This window comes from Exophiala viscosa (genome assembly GCF_022695815.1).
Source record: "Exophiala viscosa unplaced genomic scaffold EDD37scaffold_17, whole genome shotgun sequence".
Taxonomy (NCBI): Eukaryota; Fungi; Ascomycota; class Eurotiomycetes; order Chaetothyriales; family Herpotrichiellaceae; genus Exophiala; species Exophiala viscosa.
Window position 1 is genome coordinate 101,654 of NW_026944369.1, and position 15,510 is coordinate 117,163.

The window sequence follows — 15,510 nt, forward strand, 5'->3', positions numbered from 1 at the left end:
AGCACACGAGAAATACTTGTCTGCTCTGGAGATCTTCTGGCAACAACTGATCTGATGAGGTCCATTGGTGATTGTTCCTTGGAGGAATAAGCCCCGTGTCTGTGCTTCATCACAACTACTGTATCTGGCCGTTGACCGGGGACTTTTGAGTGGCGCCCCGGCAATCTAAGGGGAAAGGATTCCGCAATGTACGACCTACATCGACCCTAGCACATTGTGCATGCTTGCTAAATGCCCAGAACGGCGTTGGCAAGGGCTGTCCCTGCCATATCCCGCATCAAGCCACCTTCGGATGCCTTTTGTAACGCTTCCGGAGAGGGCAAAACGCGGCTGCGGTCCTACCACGACGCCAATCACACTTGCTGCTATTTCATTGTCATTCGATGCCGCTGAGCGTCCAGAACGCGGGTACCCCACTTGCATGCGAATACCGGCAGACGGTCATTGCACAAGAGTCTTTCTTAGGCTATAAGAGCGTTTCTGGAGTCAAGCAGGTTGGGAAGGCAAAGACGACTCTCTAGAAAATTCCCCTCCAGCAGCTGTAATTGGCCGCCTGAGGTTGACACCACAACGCCCAAAATGTTGTCCCTTTCTGGCAGGTACCAAACTTGCAAAAGACCAAAGGCTCGATCTTGCGCTCCCTGGTATATTGGGCCTTCCGGCCCATCTTACATAGGCTACGCGACGTACTTCACGATTAACGTTTGAGATGCCCATCGTGATGCCAGACAGCCACAGTTGAACGTCGACTCCTCCTAAAAAGCGTGCTCAGGTATCGAATCTCGACGTCTCCAAGGGATTACAACATATTTGTCTCTACATATGCCCATTCCTGACATTTACACATCGTCTGTGTCCCTTTCGCGTGAATATGGGCGGAAGATCAGGCGCTCATGCGACGCCCAAAGATAATGGATCTGCTTTACGTCGGCCCAAGGCGCCAGTGGCATGTGTGGTGTGCAAGTCTCGCAGGATCAGGGTAAGTACACCACCACGATGAAGTCGAGGGCAAGGACACACGTCTGATGTGTCAAATATAGTGCTCAGGTACTGCGCCTTGTCAAGCTTGCATTGCGCTGAACACGGAGTGTATCATTGACGAGACGCTGGACGGTCGACGGAAGGTGGCTCTCACCCGCAAATTGGACGAGCTCATTCACCACAAATGGATCTTGGAAGGCTTGCTGATCTGTCTGCGATACTCGAGAGGGTCTGCCATGATTGACTTATTGGAAAGAGTCAATGCCGATGTACCTCTCAGATCCCTAGCAGCGGCAGTCTCTGCCGACCTCGCGAAGGCCGAGCTTCAGCCAGAGATGCAACTCAGGGCTTCTGAGATCAGGCAAGAGATTGCTTCGTACATCGTCGGGGTGGTCCAAACCGAAAACGACGTCCTGCTAAGACCATCAATGCACTCTGGCGCTTCGGACATGCTGAAATATGAGATGCACTCACCGGACGGAACTTCTGCTTTCGTGGGACTACCGGGTATCACTACTGCGCCTTACCTAAATCCCAATAACGCAGACCAGAGATTGCCCAACTTACACGAAAGATCAGATGACTTTTACCTGGGATCTGTTGTTGACTTGTCGGACGGCCGAGGTGTGTCAACAATGGGCCAGTTAGAGATTGATGTCGCTTCCTACCGACAAGGTATGGGGCTCGAAGATATCTTACAACTTTTGAGAGTAGGTCAGTCTCCACCTGTTCGGCGAACGAGCTACGACACGAGTAAGCATATCTCATTGCCATCACGACAAGGACAGCATTACTGACACTTGCCAGGTCAGAGCACGGATCAAGAATCGGAGAGCGGACTGTTGACCAGTCTTGCATCGGATCTCGATCTGCACGTTTCCAAACCTCACACTATGGTAAGGGATGTGTGCCCTATCTAAAGCCTTGGCTGACAGGATAGGATCGTCTCACCTTACACACAGAACTAGTTCCGGAAATGACCCCAAAGAGCCGCAAAAGACCACTGTCAACATCAAACACGGCGCCCAGCCGTGCAGCACCGCCTACTCCGAGTTCGACACAAAGCTTTTCTTCCCAACTACCTGCAAATGGAGCCAGCTCTCGCAGACTTTCGACTGCCTCTTCAAATGTCTGTGTCAGTTATGAGCAGTCGCCGGAGATGGACGGGGGCTTTCAACATTGGTCGGAGCTAGCCCAGCCAGCTCGACCGATCGCAATGCATCTGGCGTTGCCTCGCATCGAGCTCAATGAGACCCCGATGTCGTGCGCCATCACCAGCTATCTGGACCTCGCTCGCTCCGTGCTGTCTCAGGGAACACCGATCGAAGAAGTCTTTGGGCCGGAACTCCCCATGGTGGACCTCTTATTTCGACCTCGAAAACCAAGTGACTCGCACTCTGCTTGTCATTTTGCTGCCGAACTGTGCAAGCGCATCAAGGGGATGGAAGTGGCTTCCAGGCTCGGCATAACTGTTCTGTTCGTCCATTTACTGCGGGTAAGTGGGCTGCTTATGGTTGTTTTTCCGCGTCTTATGTACTGACAGACTTGGGAATAGTGGATGATTCTATCATCCCGCGAAAACTATCAGAAGATCCCCGAGATCTATCGACCGACGATGACACAAATCAAAATCCCTCATAGCGCGGAGATCGAATTCTGTCCTTTTCCCCAGCTACGAGACGCACTTTGCCGGAGGAATCGTGACTTCTTGCCGGCATTGGCCAGCAATGTTCGATGCAACTGGCCTCACAAGATCGAGAGCTGTATTGATCAGGATGAGACGACACGGCATGTTGTACTCACCGAGGACTTCTCAAGGCACATTTTCAACCCAGACAACTGGACCGTAAAACATGGCATGTTTGACACTTTTCCTGAGTGTCGAGGACTTTTGAAGACCACTGTACTAAGGAGTTAGGGGTGTCAGGATCATGATTCCGGACCGAATGCGACTTCCAGGTTCTTGAGTGATGGTATGCGGGATGAAATGCTGTATGATATGGTATTCGTTTAGTACCGATGACTGGAATGATCTTGTGAGCGTCTATAATCTAGGGTAATTTGTATTTGTGTGATTGTTTGATCAGGCATAGGACGATGAATTTGAGGTCGAAATGAGTCAAATGGAAATTGTTAAGAATAGAGATAGATGATTGCTGTAAACCATAAGATAGACCGCTACAAACACTCCATTGTACAAACAGTCGAGCGACGTCATTTGTAGACCACTTTTTGCACTTTCTGGGGAAACGGCCGTGGCTGCAGAAAAAAATCATGTATGTACGAGTACTCCGTACCCTTCTTGCTGTACACCACAACATTTCCTTTCCTCAAGCAACAACCACGGGTGAGTGCTACCATTCTTTTAGATCTCCCTCTGGCACACAGATTGTGCCATCTCCCCATAATGTCATCGGCACCTCTTCCCACACCGACGCCCGACGAACTCGAAGATCTCATCTACTTCTCCCGCACTGGCGACCTCGACTCCCTCAAAGACCTCATTACCACTCTATGTGCCAGCCACTCATGTCCTCCGTCCGTGATGATCGCGTCGGCCATTGACGTCGACGAGGATGGTCTCGGCTCACAGTCGTCCCTGCTTCATTACCCCGCCGCGAATGGAAACCTCGAAGTCATCCAATATCTGGTGTCGCTGCTCACGCCGTCGAATGCATTGGGCAATAGTGTCGGTGCGACCACCGCGGAGAAATCGGCGCCGCAGCTGGTGAATCACAGGAATGTCAATGGGAATACACCCATGCATTGGGCAGGGATGAACGGGCATTTGGAGGTGGTCAAAGTTTTAGTCGGGGCAGGGGCAGATCCGGGTATTGTGAATGCCGCGGGCCGGGATGCCGTGGTTGAGAGTGAGTGTAGTGCGAAAGATGGTGCGGCTGAGTGTGCGGACTGGATGTTGAAACACTGTGAGGGTCTACAAAGGGGCGTTGGTGTCAATGATACGCAAAATGGTGATGAAGAGGAGGTCGAGGCTGACGCGGCGGACGAAGATATGGAAGATGATGCCGTTGCAGGAGAGGAGGGAGCAGATGGCGTAAATGGACAACAGACGTGATGAAAATGGAGATTGCGATCATTATGACCAGTTCGGCGGTTGTACGGAAAGTGGAAAGCCATCAGCTATGCATTCGCTATGATACCGACACATCGATCCAACAACAAGGACAACAGATGTTTCTCATTGCCACTACCGCCGCCTCTTATATCCGCCTTCGACCTAACCGGCATTTGTTCACCGCGAAGGATTGTTGAGGTCCTCTCCGGCTGGCTCAATACGAGGCACACCACTCAGTCAACGATAGGCACACAACGACATCCGGCACCTTCTTTGTCCGAGACGCTGCAGAAAGAGTCTGGACATATCTGGCCAGTCTCCTGGTTGACGACGCAGGTTGAGTCTTGGCAGATCCCGACCAGCACTCGCTAAGGGTGATCATTAGCTTCTGAGCTGAAATTATGCTTCTTTTGAACAGGAGAATCGTTTTGACAGGGGAAGACTTACCTTGACGAGCTTGTCGTCTCGAATAGGACCTGAACAAGACTCCGTTGGCACAGGCGTGGCCAAAGTGGAGGGGATGAGGAGCGCAAAGCTACCGAGGAGGATGAGGAGCGCAAAGCTACCGAGGAGGATGTTGTTGAGCAGCATGTTGGATGGATCTAAAGCTTGCTGTGGAATTGAAATCAGATGCGGTCTTCGACAACAAGTCTATCCCTGATGATTTCAGCGACGCTGGTGGCTGTTGTTCCGGAACGGATTGCAAGGGAATTTCGTTCACATCTCCCGGAAAGACGCGACATGCTTTTATACACACCGAGAACTGCTCGTGTTCGCACGAGCAGCGCGGTGCTCATCACCCCTCAGACTCCATGATGACGAGGCTGGAAGCTCTGCACCGTGGTCAGCAGCTGATGGCAATGCGGTCGAAAAGACGGTTCAAATACGAATAGTCATCGAACCAAGAGTGCGGTTACGTTCTGGAGGCTGGCAGACTCGTCTACTCTTACGTTTCTTCTGCACTCATGAATCGCTCGACTGGAAGAATGGTTGTGGCTGCAGGCACGACTTCGAATGATGCCAGAGAAGCACAGCTGAGGCGCATTGCTGGTGTCACCAAAACCAGTTGGGCAGTCATTGAAACGCCAACAAAGGTTCCAGGTTTCATTGTCACATTAAGGATGCGTTACTGGACGGTCACTTGTGCGAAGCCTGGTTCTGGATTTTGATGACCCTCCCGCTCACCTCTTCGAGTCTCAGTGGAGATGAATCATGATCAGAAGGTACAGTCAACGCCAATTGATCACATGCAACAACCACGGTCGAGACGTCTGAAGGAACAAGACTCGATGGCCAGAGACGCCAGACTCGTGTGCACTCGAAGACATATGGCGCAATCGGAAAGAATTCTGGACGTGGCTTCCTACGCTGCAAAAGTTTGTGTTGGTACAGAGATGTGGCCATAAATGTTGAGAGCAAGCTTCGACTTTGGTGTGGGAACATCTCGATGCCTCGCAACTTCGCAAGCCACGGTGTTCGTTTCTGGCACTGTGCAGGGTGTCAAATGCGGGGACCCGTAGTTGGATACGAGGCTGTGAGCATGACTGATGGTAATTCTCCCGAAGTCAGATCAGCTGAGGTTTGGCTTTGGTCCAGGCTTTGAGGGAGATATGCTGACCTCGCACAAATCATGCGATGTCCAATTACGACCTGCAGCAAGCTGCAGCGAATACGAGGACAGCGGCATTTTATGACCTCTGATACTCGTACACACGTTCAGGGTGAGAGGTGGTTGGTGGTACGAGGTCTGTCATTTCTGTGAGACCTGACCTGGCGGCTTCGTTTCGTCCCCACAAATTTACTTTTACTTGAGGCCTAACGAGGACTGGCACGGGGCGATGGATGAGACCGCTGGAGGGGACTGCGCAGATGCGGTCTCGCGCCTGATCAAAGTACAGAAAGTACGATCTAGAAACTCTGCAGGGCAGGACGAGGATCGGGTATCGAGATTGCCTTCGGTGGAAAGCTTGCCGAAGCCACGGTATGGTCCGGACCAGCATGGGTATGCTTGTATGTACGCGACATCAGGACTGCGATTGTGGCATACCTAGGTACATTGCCGATGCATCGGAATAGAGTTCGTTCTGCAAGAATACCAGACGTGCATGGTGCCATGTACGTTAGGTATTCAAGGTGAAGGAAAGTAAATCCGCAAGACGAGCCAGCCGACTTCCAGGGTGCAGTGGCATCATCAGAGTTTCGGGGCCTCCTCGATGATATATTTCCTCAACAGCGATCTAAGTTTCTTCAAAGACAAGGTTATACCTTCGGTCCAGGACTCCGAAGACCCATCACATCGAAGTATAAGTCTAGGGATGTGCTGTCAAGGGCGACCCCCAACCGTGAACATGCTGCAACTTGTGTTGTCGGTGTACGCCTACTCTCCGTCAAGGCGATCCCATATCTCCTGGGACCCATGTTGGCGAAACTTGACTTGATTGTCGTCCGTGCATAGCGCGTCGTCGACGAGATCCCTGCGTGAGTCGCCATCTTCGACAGGAAGAATCATGCTCCGCTCGCAAACTCTCGATCCGCATGCCCATGCCCGAAAAGCTTCTTCACGATCAACTTCCGATCTTCGGCTAGGCGACGAAGGTCTTCCTCGCTCCGATCAACATTCACCATGCCTCCCTCCTCGACATCCTCACCCGGACATCTTTGACAGGGTTCACTGCCCCAGCACCAACCTTCCTGCCAGGATGGGTCCATTTGCCTCCGTTAGCGACGGGCACCATGTCCCATTGCATGATGATGGCCGCCGCGAAAAGGACGACCTCTCTCTCGGCAAATGTCTTGCCCTTGCACATCTGCTTACCACCGCCCCAGACCTTCATTGTGCCGTACTCGACTCTGACGTCCTCGCCGCTGCTCGCGTCTTTTTCAGCATCTTTGGCCCAGAAGCGCCGTGGGTCGAACCGCTCGGGATCGCGGAAATACTTTTCGTCGCTCTGGTGCACGCCGTGTGGAATGCAGATGAGCTCGCCCTTGCGCAGGAGGAACGACTGGCTTTCGTTCTTGCCCAGCATACGGGCATCCTGCTCGGACTCGGTCACGACAAAGTCCTCCTCGATCATCTTGTAGCTCATGCTCGCGGCCTCGAGACGCATCGTCTCGAAAAATGCGCCCTTCAGCAGTGGACATTTAGTCCACAGCGCAGCGATGTCGATGTCCAGCCGTGGCGCTTCTTTGATCGGGAGACCTGTGTCTGCGGGCTTGTTGATCTTCACATACGGCGCGACTTCCCTGCGTAGTTCTTCCAACAATCTTGGGTCTGAGTAGATGTACCATACCATCCAGAAGATGACCGGGTTGGCGTTGATGTTCATGGCCCATAGGATCGCACCGTTACCTGTGGCCCAGCCCCGTGGGGAGCTGCCTGCTTTGCGAAATTCGATGGCTCGGTCGGCAATCACGCTCGACACGTCGGACATGTCACTCCAGCGTGGTCCCGGGTCTTGGCCATCCACGTACTTGAAGTAAGCATCGTGGTGGTCCAATACGGCGTTGATGATTCTTTCGCGTGCCGTTGATGCGCTTGCCATGCCGGGAATCCAGCTCGGCGTGCCGGCCAAGAAGAGATTGAACCGCGTGTCCATCTCGAACAGGTCCTGCATGATGTCCGGGTAGTTTTCGATGAAGTTTTGTCCGAATAGGACATCTGTGGCGATGTTACCGACAAAGAATCGCAACAGTGGGAAGAGACTGGCTTCGGCAACAAAGCTGTCGTCGTTGTCGCTCTTGGAGATGATTTCGACATTGGCCAGACGTTCCCAGCTGCTCTGGTCGACTGGACTTTCGAGTCCGGAGACCAAATTCCACATTCGTTCTTCCACGCGTTTGACTGTGCCTTTGATTGCGGTCGTGACGAAGCTTTCTCGTAGCATGCCGGTGAGGGCGCTGTGGATTGCCCCCCACAGGGCGTTAGGTTCTACAGCCTTGATAGCTCCGTGGTCGTCCCAGAATGTCCTCATAATGTGGTAGACGAAGGGCTCCATGGTGATTGGGCTGTGTCTGTCGATCAGGATCTGGCGAGCTATGCTGGGTGATGTGACTACGTTGTGTGTGGAGTTCGTCATGGATAGAGCGTAGATAGAGGCGTTTGGACCGAGCGAGCGCGCCTCGCGAGTGAGGAAATCCGTTCCGCCCGAGACAAAGGATATGCCGTGACCGAGCCATGGGATCCAGTATGGGAGGATTGGGACTGTCTTTGGGCCTGTGGATGGTTGGCCTAGCTTGGAAATGGCGGAGGAGTATCTGATGCCCGAGACGATTCGCGTGTACACGCATATCAGGACCAGTACAGCCAGCAGCGACAGTAAGGGATGAATGAGGACGGTGTTGACGGTCGACTGCAGGATGGCCACCGGGCCCTGCTGCGTGATATCCATGTCTTCCGTCTAGGTGGTACGATCTGCGCCTTCAAAGTTTGTTTAACAAAGTCGCTGAAAAGCCCAAGTAGATGGCGAGAGGGGGACAAGTCGTTAAGTCATTACAGTTGCGCCAGTTTCCTAACATATGTTGACACAAAGCTGCACCTGAATTCGAATGCACTGCTGGTCATGGACAGTAAGATGAGGGGATTGGAATGCGGTTAGAAGATCACCCATCTCGGTTTCGGGTGAGATTGTGATTTGGGCGTTTGATAAAGGAATCCCGCCACAGCCGCCAGCAGCTCCGTATTGGACGCCTTAACAGGGGGCCTCACTGCCATTCACCAACCAGGCTTTCTTGATGACTTTGGCGTATCACAGTCGCAGCTCCGCCGTGCCACCGTCACACTACCTTATGGCAGGGACAGTAAACATGGATATGTATACTACTAGTAACGAAAGCACAGAGCAGGTACAACCTACGAGAACAATCTTCCCTTGTGTTACATCTTCATTCTTCGTTCATATTTGCCTGGTCTGAGATAGGTTTGTATGTGAGTAGTACCTCGTGCTGTCGGGGTACATGTAATCGAAAACTGAGTAGAATTGTCCTCCTCTTGGTATCATTCACGAGATACAGTCTCTGACTCCTTGATCAGAACTGCGTTGTAAGCACCTTCTTCAACTTTGCGCTTTCTGCCTCGTATTTCTGAATCTTGACTTGACTGCCCATGACCTTCTCCATGCACCATTGTATTCTGGGCTTCAACTCGCTCGGTGTGCCAGGTAACTCAGCCAGCGTGCTTAGTTCATTTTCATATTTCTCGACGTTCTTGTTCTCGATGCTTATGAGTTGTGTCATGATCGCCAGATCCATGCGCGCTTTGAGAACCTCGTCTTCAGTGAGTAGTGCAAAAGCGGCAGAATAGACCGGCTTGCCGGGCTTGATGCCGTTGGGTCGCCCATTGCTCGAAGTGATGGTGATCAATTCGGCTTGCTCAAGCGTTTGCAGGACCTGTTCGCCATTGGAGAACAACGAATCGAGCAACACTTCGTTATATCGAAGAACTTCATTTGCAGCCAGTTGTTTGATCAGTAGCCATGCTTGCTGGGGTGTCCACTTGCGATTGGCAGGATCGACTTCGAGAAGATACATCTTCAAAATCTCGGAGGCAGATTGCTCAATAATCTGCTGCACGGCTCCTTTGCACATTGTTAGTAAATATGAGAGGATGCTGGGCACATTGCACACTTACTAGTCGGTGACTCTCCTGTCTTGATTCTTCTGGCGAGGAATTCCAGATCTGTCAAGCGACCTCCTAGAACCTGGATCACGCTGTCGAGCTCGTCGATGTTGGTCTGCATCTGCACAGGGCTGACTTTTTCTGGGCCCTCCGCTGGCTCGCTGGGTTCAGCTTTGAGGTGCTGGAGCACCAGTTTCTTGGCTACATCCGGCGTGCAATCGCTCAGAGTGATTTGACGGAACACTCTATCTGGTAGAGCTTTGCTGAGTGACTTGGAAAAAGAGACATCCGTGGTCAGAAAGACGACGTGGGCGACGTTCTGTGTTGTCAAAGCAGCTGCCCACTCTCCCAATTTGTCGTAGACCAGACTTGTCGACCCTTCGTTGTTCTTGTGTAAGAAATTATCTATCACAACCACTGGTCGATACTCTGGATGAGCTTCCAGCCACTCGTCGTCTGCGATTTGGGCATCTTTTTCATCCTTTGTACGATGAGACAAAGCAATCTCCTTCAGTGCAGTGGTGGTATTGTTCCAAATCTTGGCCAATTGCGAGTCCAGAGTCTCGGAAAACCCAGTCTTGGTACCAATAGTTCCCATGGCAGCGAGATCGATCATGCTACTCATGTTGTTCATCCATGAAAACACTGGTTTGTACCCGACTTCAGCCGCCGCCGCAGCAATAGTCCCACTGTCTCCACGTGCTTCCTGGATTCTCTTGCAGTCAATGACGAGTATGTTGGGTCGATCTTTCAACGCCTGGTCCATGACAAGCTCCTTCTTGCCAGCTCCTCGAGGTCCTTGTACGACGATGAAAGTGTCTGCCGTCTCAATGAGCCACGTCTGCAATTGGGTGATTGCACCCTGACGATCCTCCCAAATGATCCTCAGATTTTCCGCTGCTGCATCCTGTTTTCTGAGTTTCAGGTAATCGTACCCTCGACTAAGCCACCTTTTCGCCCATCTGTAGAGCCATGAATCTTCCAAACGCAGACCGTGTGTTATGTGCATCTTGATGAAGAATGTTCTGATAGGGTCGAATACAGCCACAGATGCTGCGCCCAACAATGCAACGAGCAAAGGAAGGACGATCCTGGGATGATTCGTAATCCAACTCCATATCCAGTTCGTTTTGACCCTTGGTTCATAGCTGAGCTTGAGAAGAGTTCCGGCTTTGCCACCACCTTCCTCTGGAGGAACGGCATAGCCATGCATGACATTTTTGGCCATGGTAGCAAATCTGATATTCCTGTAGTCAATGTAGGCGTATCTTGGGAGGACCTTTGAATCAAAGGGTTGCGTGATGATCTCAGAGAGTTTGCCATATCTGCGAAACAACGAGTAGAGCGTCTCTTGTGTCAACTCGGCAGCAGATGATTCTGGCGAAGTAGGAAGAAATTCCACCTTCACCCTCGAACTGGGGATACGGTATAGATCTTCAATCCACGGTTTCCCCTGAACCAAGAATGCTCGAACACGTCGAAAGGGGTTGAACCATGGTTTGATAGGTTTCTCTTCCAGGTATGCCTTGAGTGTACTCTCTAATTCGGTTGCACTAATCCCCTGCTCGTGGGTGAACTTCACGAATGCACCTCCTTCACGCAGTCTAGGTAGGATCTTTGTGACGGTCAGAGGTAGCTTTTCGGGTAAGGCTCGTTTGATGATGCTGGAGGGATCGGCCAGAGCAAGATCTGGATGGTTGACCTTCTTAAGGGATTCTGCGAGGACCTTGTCGGGGTTGAGGAAAGGGATAAGATTGAGCCATTGCAGCCTCAATGGGAACACATCTGTTTCGTGTCAGCTGAGCATCACTCATAGAGCATGCCATACTACTAACTATCGAAAAACAATATTCCTTCATTCGGTCTGGTCTCGATGTGTCCGCTCTCGTTGTCGCCAACTTCTGAGGACTCTTTTCTTCTCCCTGCAGGCACAGCCGGCCTTATAAATCTTGGTCGGACTCCATTAGCAGAGTAAAAGTATTGTTTTCGACATTGCGCTGTCAGAGGGTGCGCCGGTCTCGTGAGGCAGCGCGGAGCACCTCTCAAGGAAATCATTTCTGAGGGAATCAAGCACTGTTGGCATTCCTGAAACAAGCAGGCTACGACCAATCCATGCTCATGCCATAACAGGCAACATTGACTGAAGTATATATCTCACTCCCTAAAGCGCGCAACTCATATTGGAAAGTTTGATAGACAAGTTCAAGTTGGTTTTGATCGCGGTTGGCACCTGATCATTCGGGTCGCGATGACGTCGGAATGTAAATCTGTGGCTGAACTTGCAGATGGTTTGACAGCTTGTGGCTTGGTTCGGGATAGACAATTTATTTTTCTGTAGCGCGGATATTCAAGGGACACTGCAAGTTCTAGAGTTTCTCTACTCTCCCGTCCAAGATCATCACGTAGAAATGGCCTGGTTCTGGGAGTCGAAGGCCCCAGCAAGTTATGAGGCTACTCCAGACACCACGGCGACGCAGTCAGAAACCGTCACGGCGCCTGCTCCTCCAGTACCGATCGCTGAAACCGTGAAGCCTATTCTGTCTCGAGAAGAACAAGCCAATCAAGAGCTCGCCGAGCTTGTAAAAGAGCTTCAAGCCCAGTCAGCAATCGAGGACCGGCGACGGAAGCAAGCGAAAGAGCAAGGAATCCTGAAACCGTCTGCACCAGTCTCCAAAGATATTTCTCCTGATTCACTATTTCCCACCGATATTTCCTGCCGGTCCGCCTTCGACTATGCAATGTTCTGCCAAAGCTTTGGTGGTCAGTTCGTCAACATATACCGCTACGGCACTTTCAGATCCTGTTCAAATCATTGGGATGACTTTTGGCTGTGTATGCGGACAAGGAATTGGAACAAGGACGATCGAGCAGCGGCTATCCAGGATCACTACCGGAAACGAGCCGTCAAATGGAAGACTGGACCAAGCAGTGAAGATGTGTGGGAAGTACGAGAGGAGCCTGTAAAGAACGCGTTCGGAGGCAACTTCGCGGAATGGGAAGAGCGGAATCCAGACGGGGCATGGCAAGACGGGGAGTTACCCTTCAATAGTACTGAAGCCAAACGATGAGACGTTGCGGACACTGCGTCTCGGTTCCAGTTGGCCAACTGGTCACATGTAGATCATGAGAGTCGACTTGGCGCGACAGACCATTCTTCGCAGCCATGTTGTTTGGAGGGTGAGGCAGAACGGCTGGATTTTTCGAGATGAGGCACTGGTGAACCTGTGGACAGCATGACTGTTCATCTGTCATTCAATTTGCCTCATCGTTTACATCCTCATCCATGCCTTCACCAAATGTCGTCTTCACGAACAACTCCGACGGCAAAGGAGCTCGCCATGGAGACCTCACTGCCACACGACCTTACGAACATCGCCCTACCTACAACTCCTCAGCAATCTTTGGACCGAGCTGAAGCAATGCTCCAACAAGCAGAGGGCTTGAGAAAAGAGGCTAGAGCTCTTCAATCGCAAATCCAAGGGTTGAATAAGCGCGCGGACACGTTGACAAAGTCAGCCTTGACCTTCCAAGCTGTTGCTGCTAGGGATCGTCAAAGCGTCCAATACACACTCGAAGGAGGCCTAGTGGTGTTCAACGAGCTGGTTGCGACCTACAAATCTCTCCCACACAATGCGACCAGGTTGCAGACGTTACAAGGACGTGTCGAAGATGGCATGGCCACGCTTCAAGATCTGCAGGACATGTTCCAAGACATACAAAGATTCTGCAAAGACACCCGCGTACTTCGGTCGCCAGCTCCAGAGCCTGAGAGCCCTCCAGAGACAGCACCTGTACCTGGATCCGAGAAAAGTAATTCACATGGGAAGACCCACAAGCGCTCATTCGCTACGATGGAGGAAGACTATACCGAACCATCTCCAGCAAGCAGGGAGGTTACCACCGCTAGCATCGAAGTGACAGCGAGCAACCTGATCACTGCAGCGAGTAGAGAGATGGCGGATGCGAGTGAGAAAATGATGACAGAGAACAAGCAGTTATCACCGGCCAGGGAGAAGACCACCACCGCTGCGAAGGAGAGCTCGAAGAAGAAGAAAAAGAAGAAGGGATCTGTGCCCCGTATGGAAGCTGAAGAGAGCAGCCAACTAGAGCAGCGCGGAACGCGTGGAAGAAACAAACCCCAATCCGAAAGAAACAACAAGCCCGAATATAACGAGAAGAAACTCAGAAAACGAAAGTATCGGACAGAAAAGTCAGACAGACCGATCAAGCAGGAAGCAGATAACTGAACTCAGCACAGCTCGAACTTGCGATTACATCCGCAGGCGAGATAGATCTTGAGAGTCATGTAAGCCTGACAAAATTGCGACAGACTTGGGAAGCGTTACTCATGCCCGCATACTCCTCTTCATCAGCGTCTGGCACGGGTTTTCTGGTTGAGCTTCAGCTTGGATCCATCGTTGCTGGAAGACATCACTCGAGACATCTTATTCCAAGATCGGCTTTGGACGCTATCAGACTGGACTCACTCCAAACTGAGTTCGTCATTATACGTTCAGCAGTCATCCACTCAAGCATGACCTTAACCTTTACCAAATCTCCCTACTCAATTCAAAATTTTGCGCTCATCTGGGTGAATGCATTACTTCTTGCTCATCATCACATGCTTCCTCATCCATCTCACAACACAGAATATTTCCTTTCCACACTCCTTCTACTGCTCGTCTTTTCATATACCACACACAATCCTATCTAGGTTGACACCATCTCCTCCCGCTCTGTCTTAAATTTGGTTGTCCAAGTGCTTCATCTGGTTCACGTCGTGCTTGATGCCACTACGCATCCAGCTCTGATTTCCACTTTCAACCATGATCACTACCGCGGTCGCGTCGTCACCGAGCGAGGCGCTGAAAGTGGAAGCGGATTTCCTGCAAGCCCAGGCGGAGCTCATTCGAGATTTCGGCAACGATGTTCACTTCGCTGCTAGTGTCATCGGATACAGAGCCGATGATTACGAGACACGAGCAGCTTGTCTTCGCAAGGCTTCATGGGACTTGAGATCGGTTAATGATATTGGCAAATGTCCACCAGAAGAAAGCCTGGATCGGTTCAGACGTGCTAAGTTGGCCGACAGCGCTGCTGAATTCATGAATGCTGTCCAGCATGTCAAGATCGGCTTGCAGACTGTAATCGAGATCGCCTACCGATCCGGTCTGCTGGAAGACACCCAGGCCATCCAAGAAGATGGAGAAAAGAGCAGTACCTTTCCAGATGTGCCCGCCGCTATTGGCTCGCTGACTGACCTCAACACCGGTTACTCTCTATCCAACACTTTCCTGAACGCTCAGGAGTCTGCACAATACGCTGCCACGTTGGGAGCTGCTGTTCAGCCGCAGATGCTGGCGGAAATCTCAGCAAGATCTGTCCCCTCAGCAGACAATTCTACGGATTTGCAGGACGAGCGAATCAAAGGAAGGTCAAAGTCAACCGATCTAACCAGCTATCCGGACATGCAAAGCGCCAAAGTTACACCCGATGAAGGTGCTGATGCTCAGTCTCCAACCCAGCCACTGAATGAGGAGAAAGTGCTCGACTGGATACCGTCCAACCTTCGTCTCTCGCGACGCAGCATCCACATAGCGGCTGATGGAGTGTATCAGTCGATGATGATGAGAGATCAAGGAAGCGAGCAGAGGAAGCGTGCTTATTAACAAGAGACTGGACATGGAGAAAGATGCTGGGAATGAGGTGGTGCTCAGGGAGAGCAGACAGCTCTTGTGCTATCTGGAGAAAGTGTGGATCTGGAAGCACGATGCATTTGGACATTATGCAGCACTATGATGCTGAATGCGTCGGCGATATTGATTGTGCATCATCTGGA

At 51.5% G+C, this 15,510-nt stretch overlaps 9 protein-coding genes across 9 annotated transcripts; 6 read left to right on the forward strand and 3 right to left on the reverse strand.

The window, feature by feature from the left end:
• Positions 1-575: 575 nt before the first annotated feature.
• Positions 576-2,181, forward strand: EDD37DRAFT_207725 (uncharacterized protein). The gene is made up of 3 exons (XM_062810260.1): positions 576-979; positions 1,041-1,877; positions 1,922-2,181. Exons 1-2 carry the CDS (start codon positions 872-874, stop codon positions 1,776-1,778), a joined length of 846 nt encoding a protein of 281 aa, XP_062665373.1. The 5' UTR covers positions 576-871; the 3' UTR covers positions 1,779-1,877; positions 1,922-2,181.
• Positions 1,714-3,179, forward strand: EDD37DRAFT_643221 (uncharacterized protein). The gene is made up of 3 exons (XM_062817412.1): positions 1,714-1,877; positions 1,922-2,476; positions 2,537-3,179. Exons 1-3 carry the CDS (start codon positions 1,875-1,877, stop codon positions 2,897-2,899), a joined length of 921 nt encoding a protein of 306 aa, XP_062665374.1. The 5' UTR covers positions 1,714-1,874; the 3' UTR covers positions 2,900-3,179.
• A 209-nt stretch (positions 3,180-3,388) lies between these two features.
• Positions 3,389-4,057, forward strand: EDD37DRAFT_654668 (uncharacterized protein; the record flags this gene model as incomplete). Its single annotated transcript, XM_062818703.1, has 1 exon — positions 3,389-4,057. One exon carries the CDS (start codon positions 3,389-3,391, stop codon positions 4,055-4,057), a length of 669 nt encoding a protein of 222 aa, XP_062665375.1.
• A 233-nt stretch (positions 4,058-4,290) lies between these two features.
• EDD37DRAFT_654669 (uncharacterized protein) lies at positions 4,291-4,648 on the reverse strand (the record flags this gene model as incomplete). The annotated part of the gene is made up of 2 exons (XM_062818704.1): positions 4,291-4,425; positions 4,505-4,648. The coding sequence occupies 2 exons, from the start codon at positions 4,646-4,648 to the stop codon at positions 4,291-4,293; spliced, it is 279 nt and encodes a 92-aa protein (XP_062665376.1).
• Positions 4,649-6,585: 1,937 nt separating this feature from the next.
• Positions 6,586-8,856, reverse strand: EDD37DRAFT_207893 (cytochrome P450). The gene has a single exon (XM_062810261.1). It carries the CDS (start codon positions 8,443-8,445, stop codon positions 6,676-6,678), a length of 1,770 nt encoding a protein of 589 aa, XP_062665377.1. The 5' UTR covers positions 8,446-8,856; the 3' UTR covers positions 6,586-6,675.
• Positions 8,857-8,907: 51 nt separating this feature from the next.
• EDD37DRAFT_643226 (RNA12 protein-domain-containing protein) lies at positions 8,908-11,937 on the reverse strand. Its single transcript, XM_062817413.1, has 3 exons — positions 11,507-11,937; positions 9,684-11,456; positions 8,908-9,630 (listed from the first exon to the last, which is right to left on the reverse strand). The coding sequence occupies exons 1-3, from the start codon at positions 11,724-11,726 to the stop codon at positions 9,083-9,085; spliced, it is 2,541 nt and encodes an 846-aa protein (XP_062665378.1). The 5' UTR covers positions 11,727-11,937; the 3' UTR covers positions 8,908-9,082.
• Positions 11,938-11,996: 59 nt separating this feature from the next.
• EDD37DRAFT_207955 (uncharacterized protein) lies at positions 11,997-12,822 on the forward strand. The gene has a single exon (XM_062810262.1). The coding sequence runs from the start codon at positions 12,080-12,082 to the stop codon at positions 12,737-12,739; it is 660 nt and encodes a 219-aa protein (XP_062665379.1). The 5' UTR covers positions 11,997-12,079; the 3' UTR covers positions 12,740-12,822.
• EDD37DRAFT_207956 (uncharacterized protein) lies at positions 12,823-14,208 on the forward strand. Its single transcript, XM_062810263.1, has one exon. It carries the CDS (start codon positions 12,905-12,907, stop codon positions 13,916-13,918), a length of 1,014 nt encoding a protein of 337 aa, XP_062665380.1. The 5' UTR covers positions 12,823-12,904; the 3' UTR covers positions 13,919-14,208.
• Positions 14,209-14,497: 289 nt separating this feature from the next.
• EDD37DRAFT_654674 (uncharacterized protein) lies at positions 14,498-15,340 on the forward strand (the record flags this gene model as incomplete). Its single annotated transcript, XM_062818705.1, has 1 exon — positions 14,498-15,340. One exon carries the CDS (start codon positions 14,498-14,500, stop codon positions 15,338-15,340), a length of 843 nt encoding a protein of 280 aa, XP_062665381.1.
• Between the last annotated feature and the right edge of the window lie 170 nt (positions 15,341-15,510).

What these genes read in the sequence shown, in the direction of transcription:
- EDD37DRAFT_207893 (XM_062810261.1), bottom strand. Translation starts at nt 8,445, where the DNA reads ATGGATATCACGCAGCAGGGCCCGGTGGCCATCCTGCAGTCGACCGTC.
- EDD37DRAFT_207955 (XM_062810262.1), top strand. Translation starts at nt 12,080, where the DNA reads ATGGCCTGGTTCTGGGAGTCGAAGGCCCCAGCAAGTTATGAGGCTACT.
- EDD37DRAFT_643226 (XM_062817413.1), bottom strand. Translation starts at nt 11,726, where the DNA reads ATGATTTCCTTGAGAGGTGCTCCGCGCTGCCTCACGAGACCGGCGCAC. An exon ending in AGGAATATTGTTTTTCGATA is followed by an intron (nt 11,457 to 11,506) that starts GTTAGTAGTATG and finishes GACACGAAACAG; the next exon opens with ATGTGTTCCCATTGAGGCTG. An exon ending in GACAGGAGAGTCACCGACTA is followed by an intron (nt 9,631 to 9,683) that starts GTAAGTGTGCAA and finishes CAATGTGCAAAG; the next exon opens with GAGCCGTGCAGCAGATTATT.
- EDD37DRAFT_207725 (XM_062810260.1), top strand. Translation starts at nt 872, where the DNA reads ATGGGCGGAAGATCAGGCGCTCATGCGACGCCCAAAGATAATGGATCT. An exon ending in GCAAGTCTCGCAGGATCAGG is followed by an intron (nt 980 to 1,040) that starts GTAAGTACACCA and finishes TGTCAAATATAG; the next exon opens with TGCTCAGGTACTGCGCCTTG.
- EDD37DRAFT_207956 (XM_062810263.1), top strand. Translation starts at nt 12,905, where the DNA reads ATGACTGTTCATCTGTCATTCAATTTGCCTCATCGTTTACATCCTCAT.
- EDD37DRAFT_643221 (XM_062817412.1), top strand. An exon ending in TGTTCGTCCATTTACTGCGG is followed by an intron (nt 2,477 to 2,536) that starts GTAAGTGGGCTG and finishes ACTTGGGAATAG; the next exon opens with TGGATGATTCTATCATCCCG.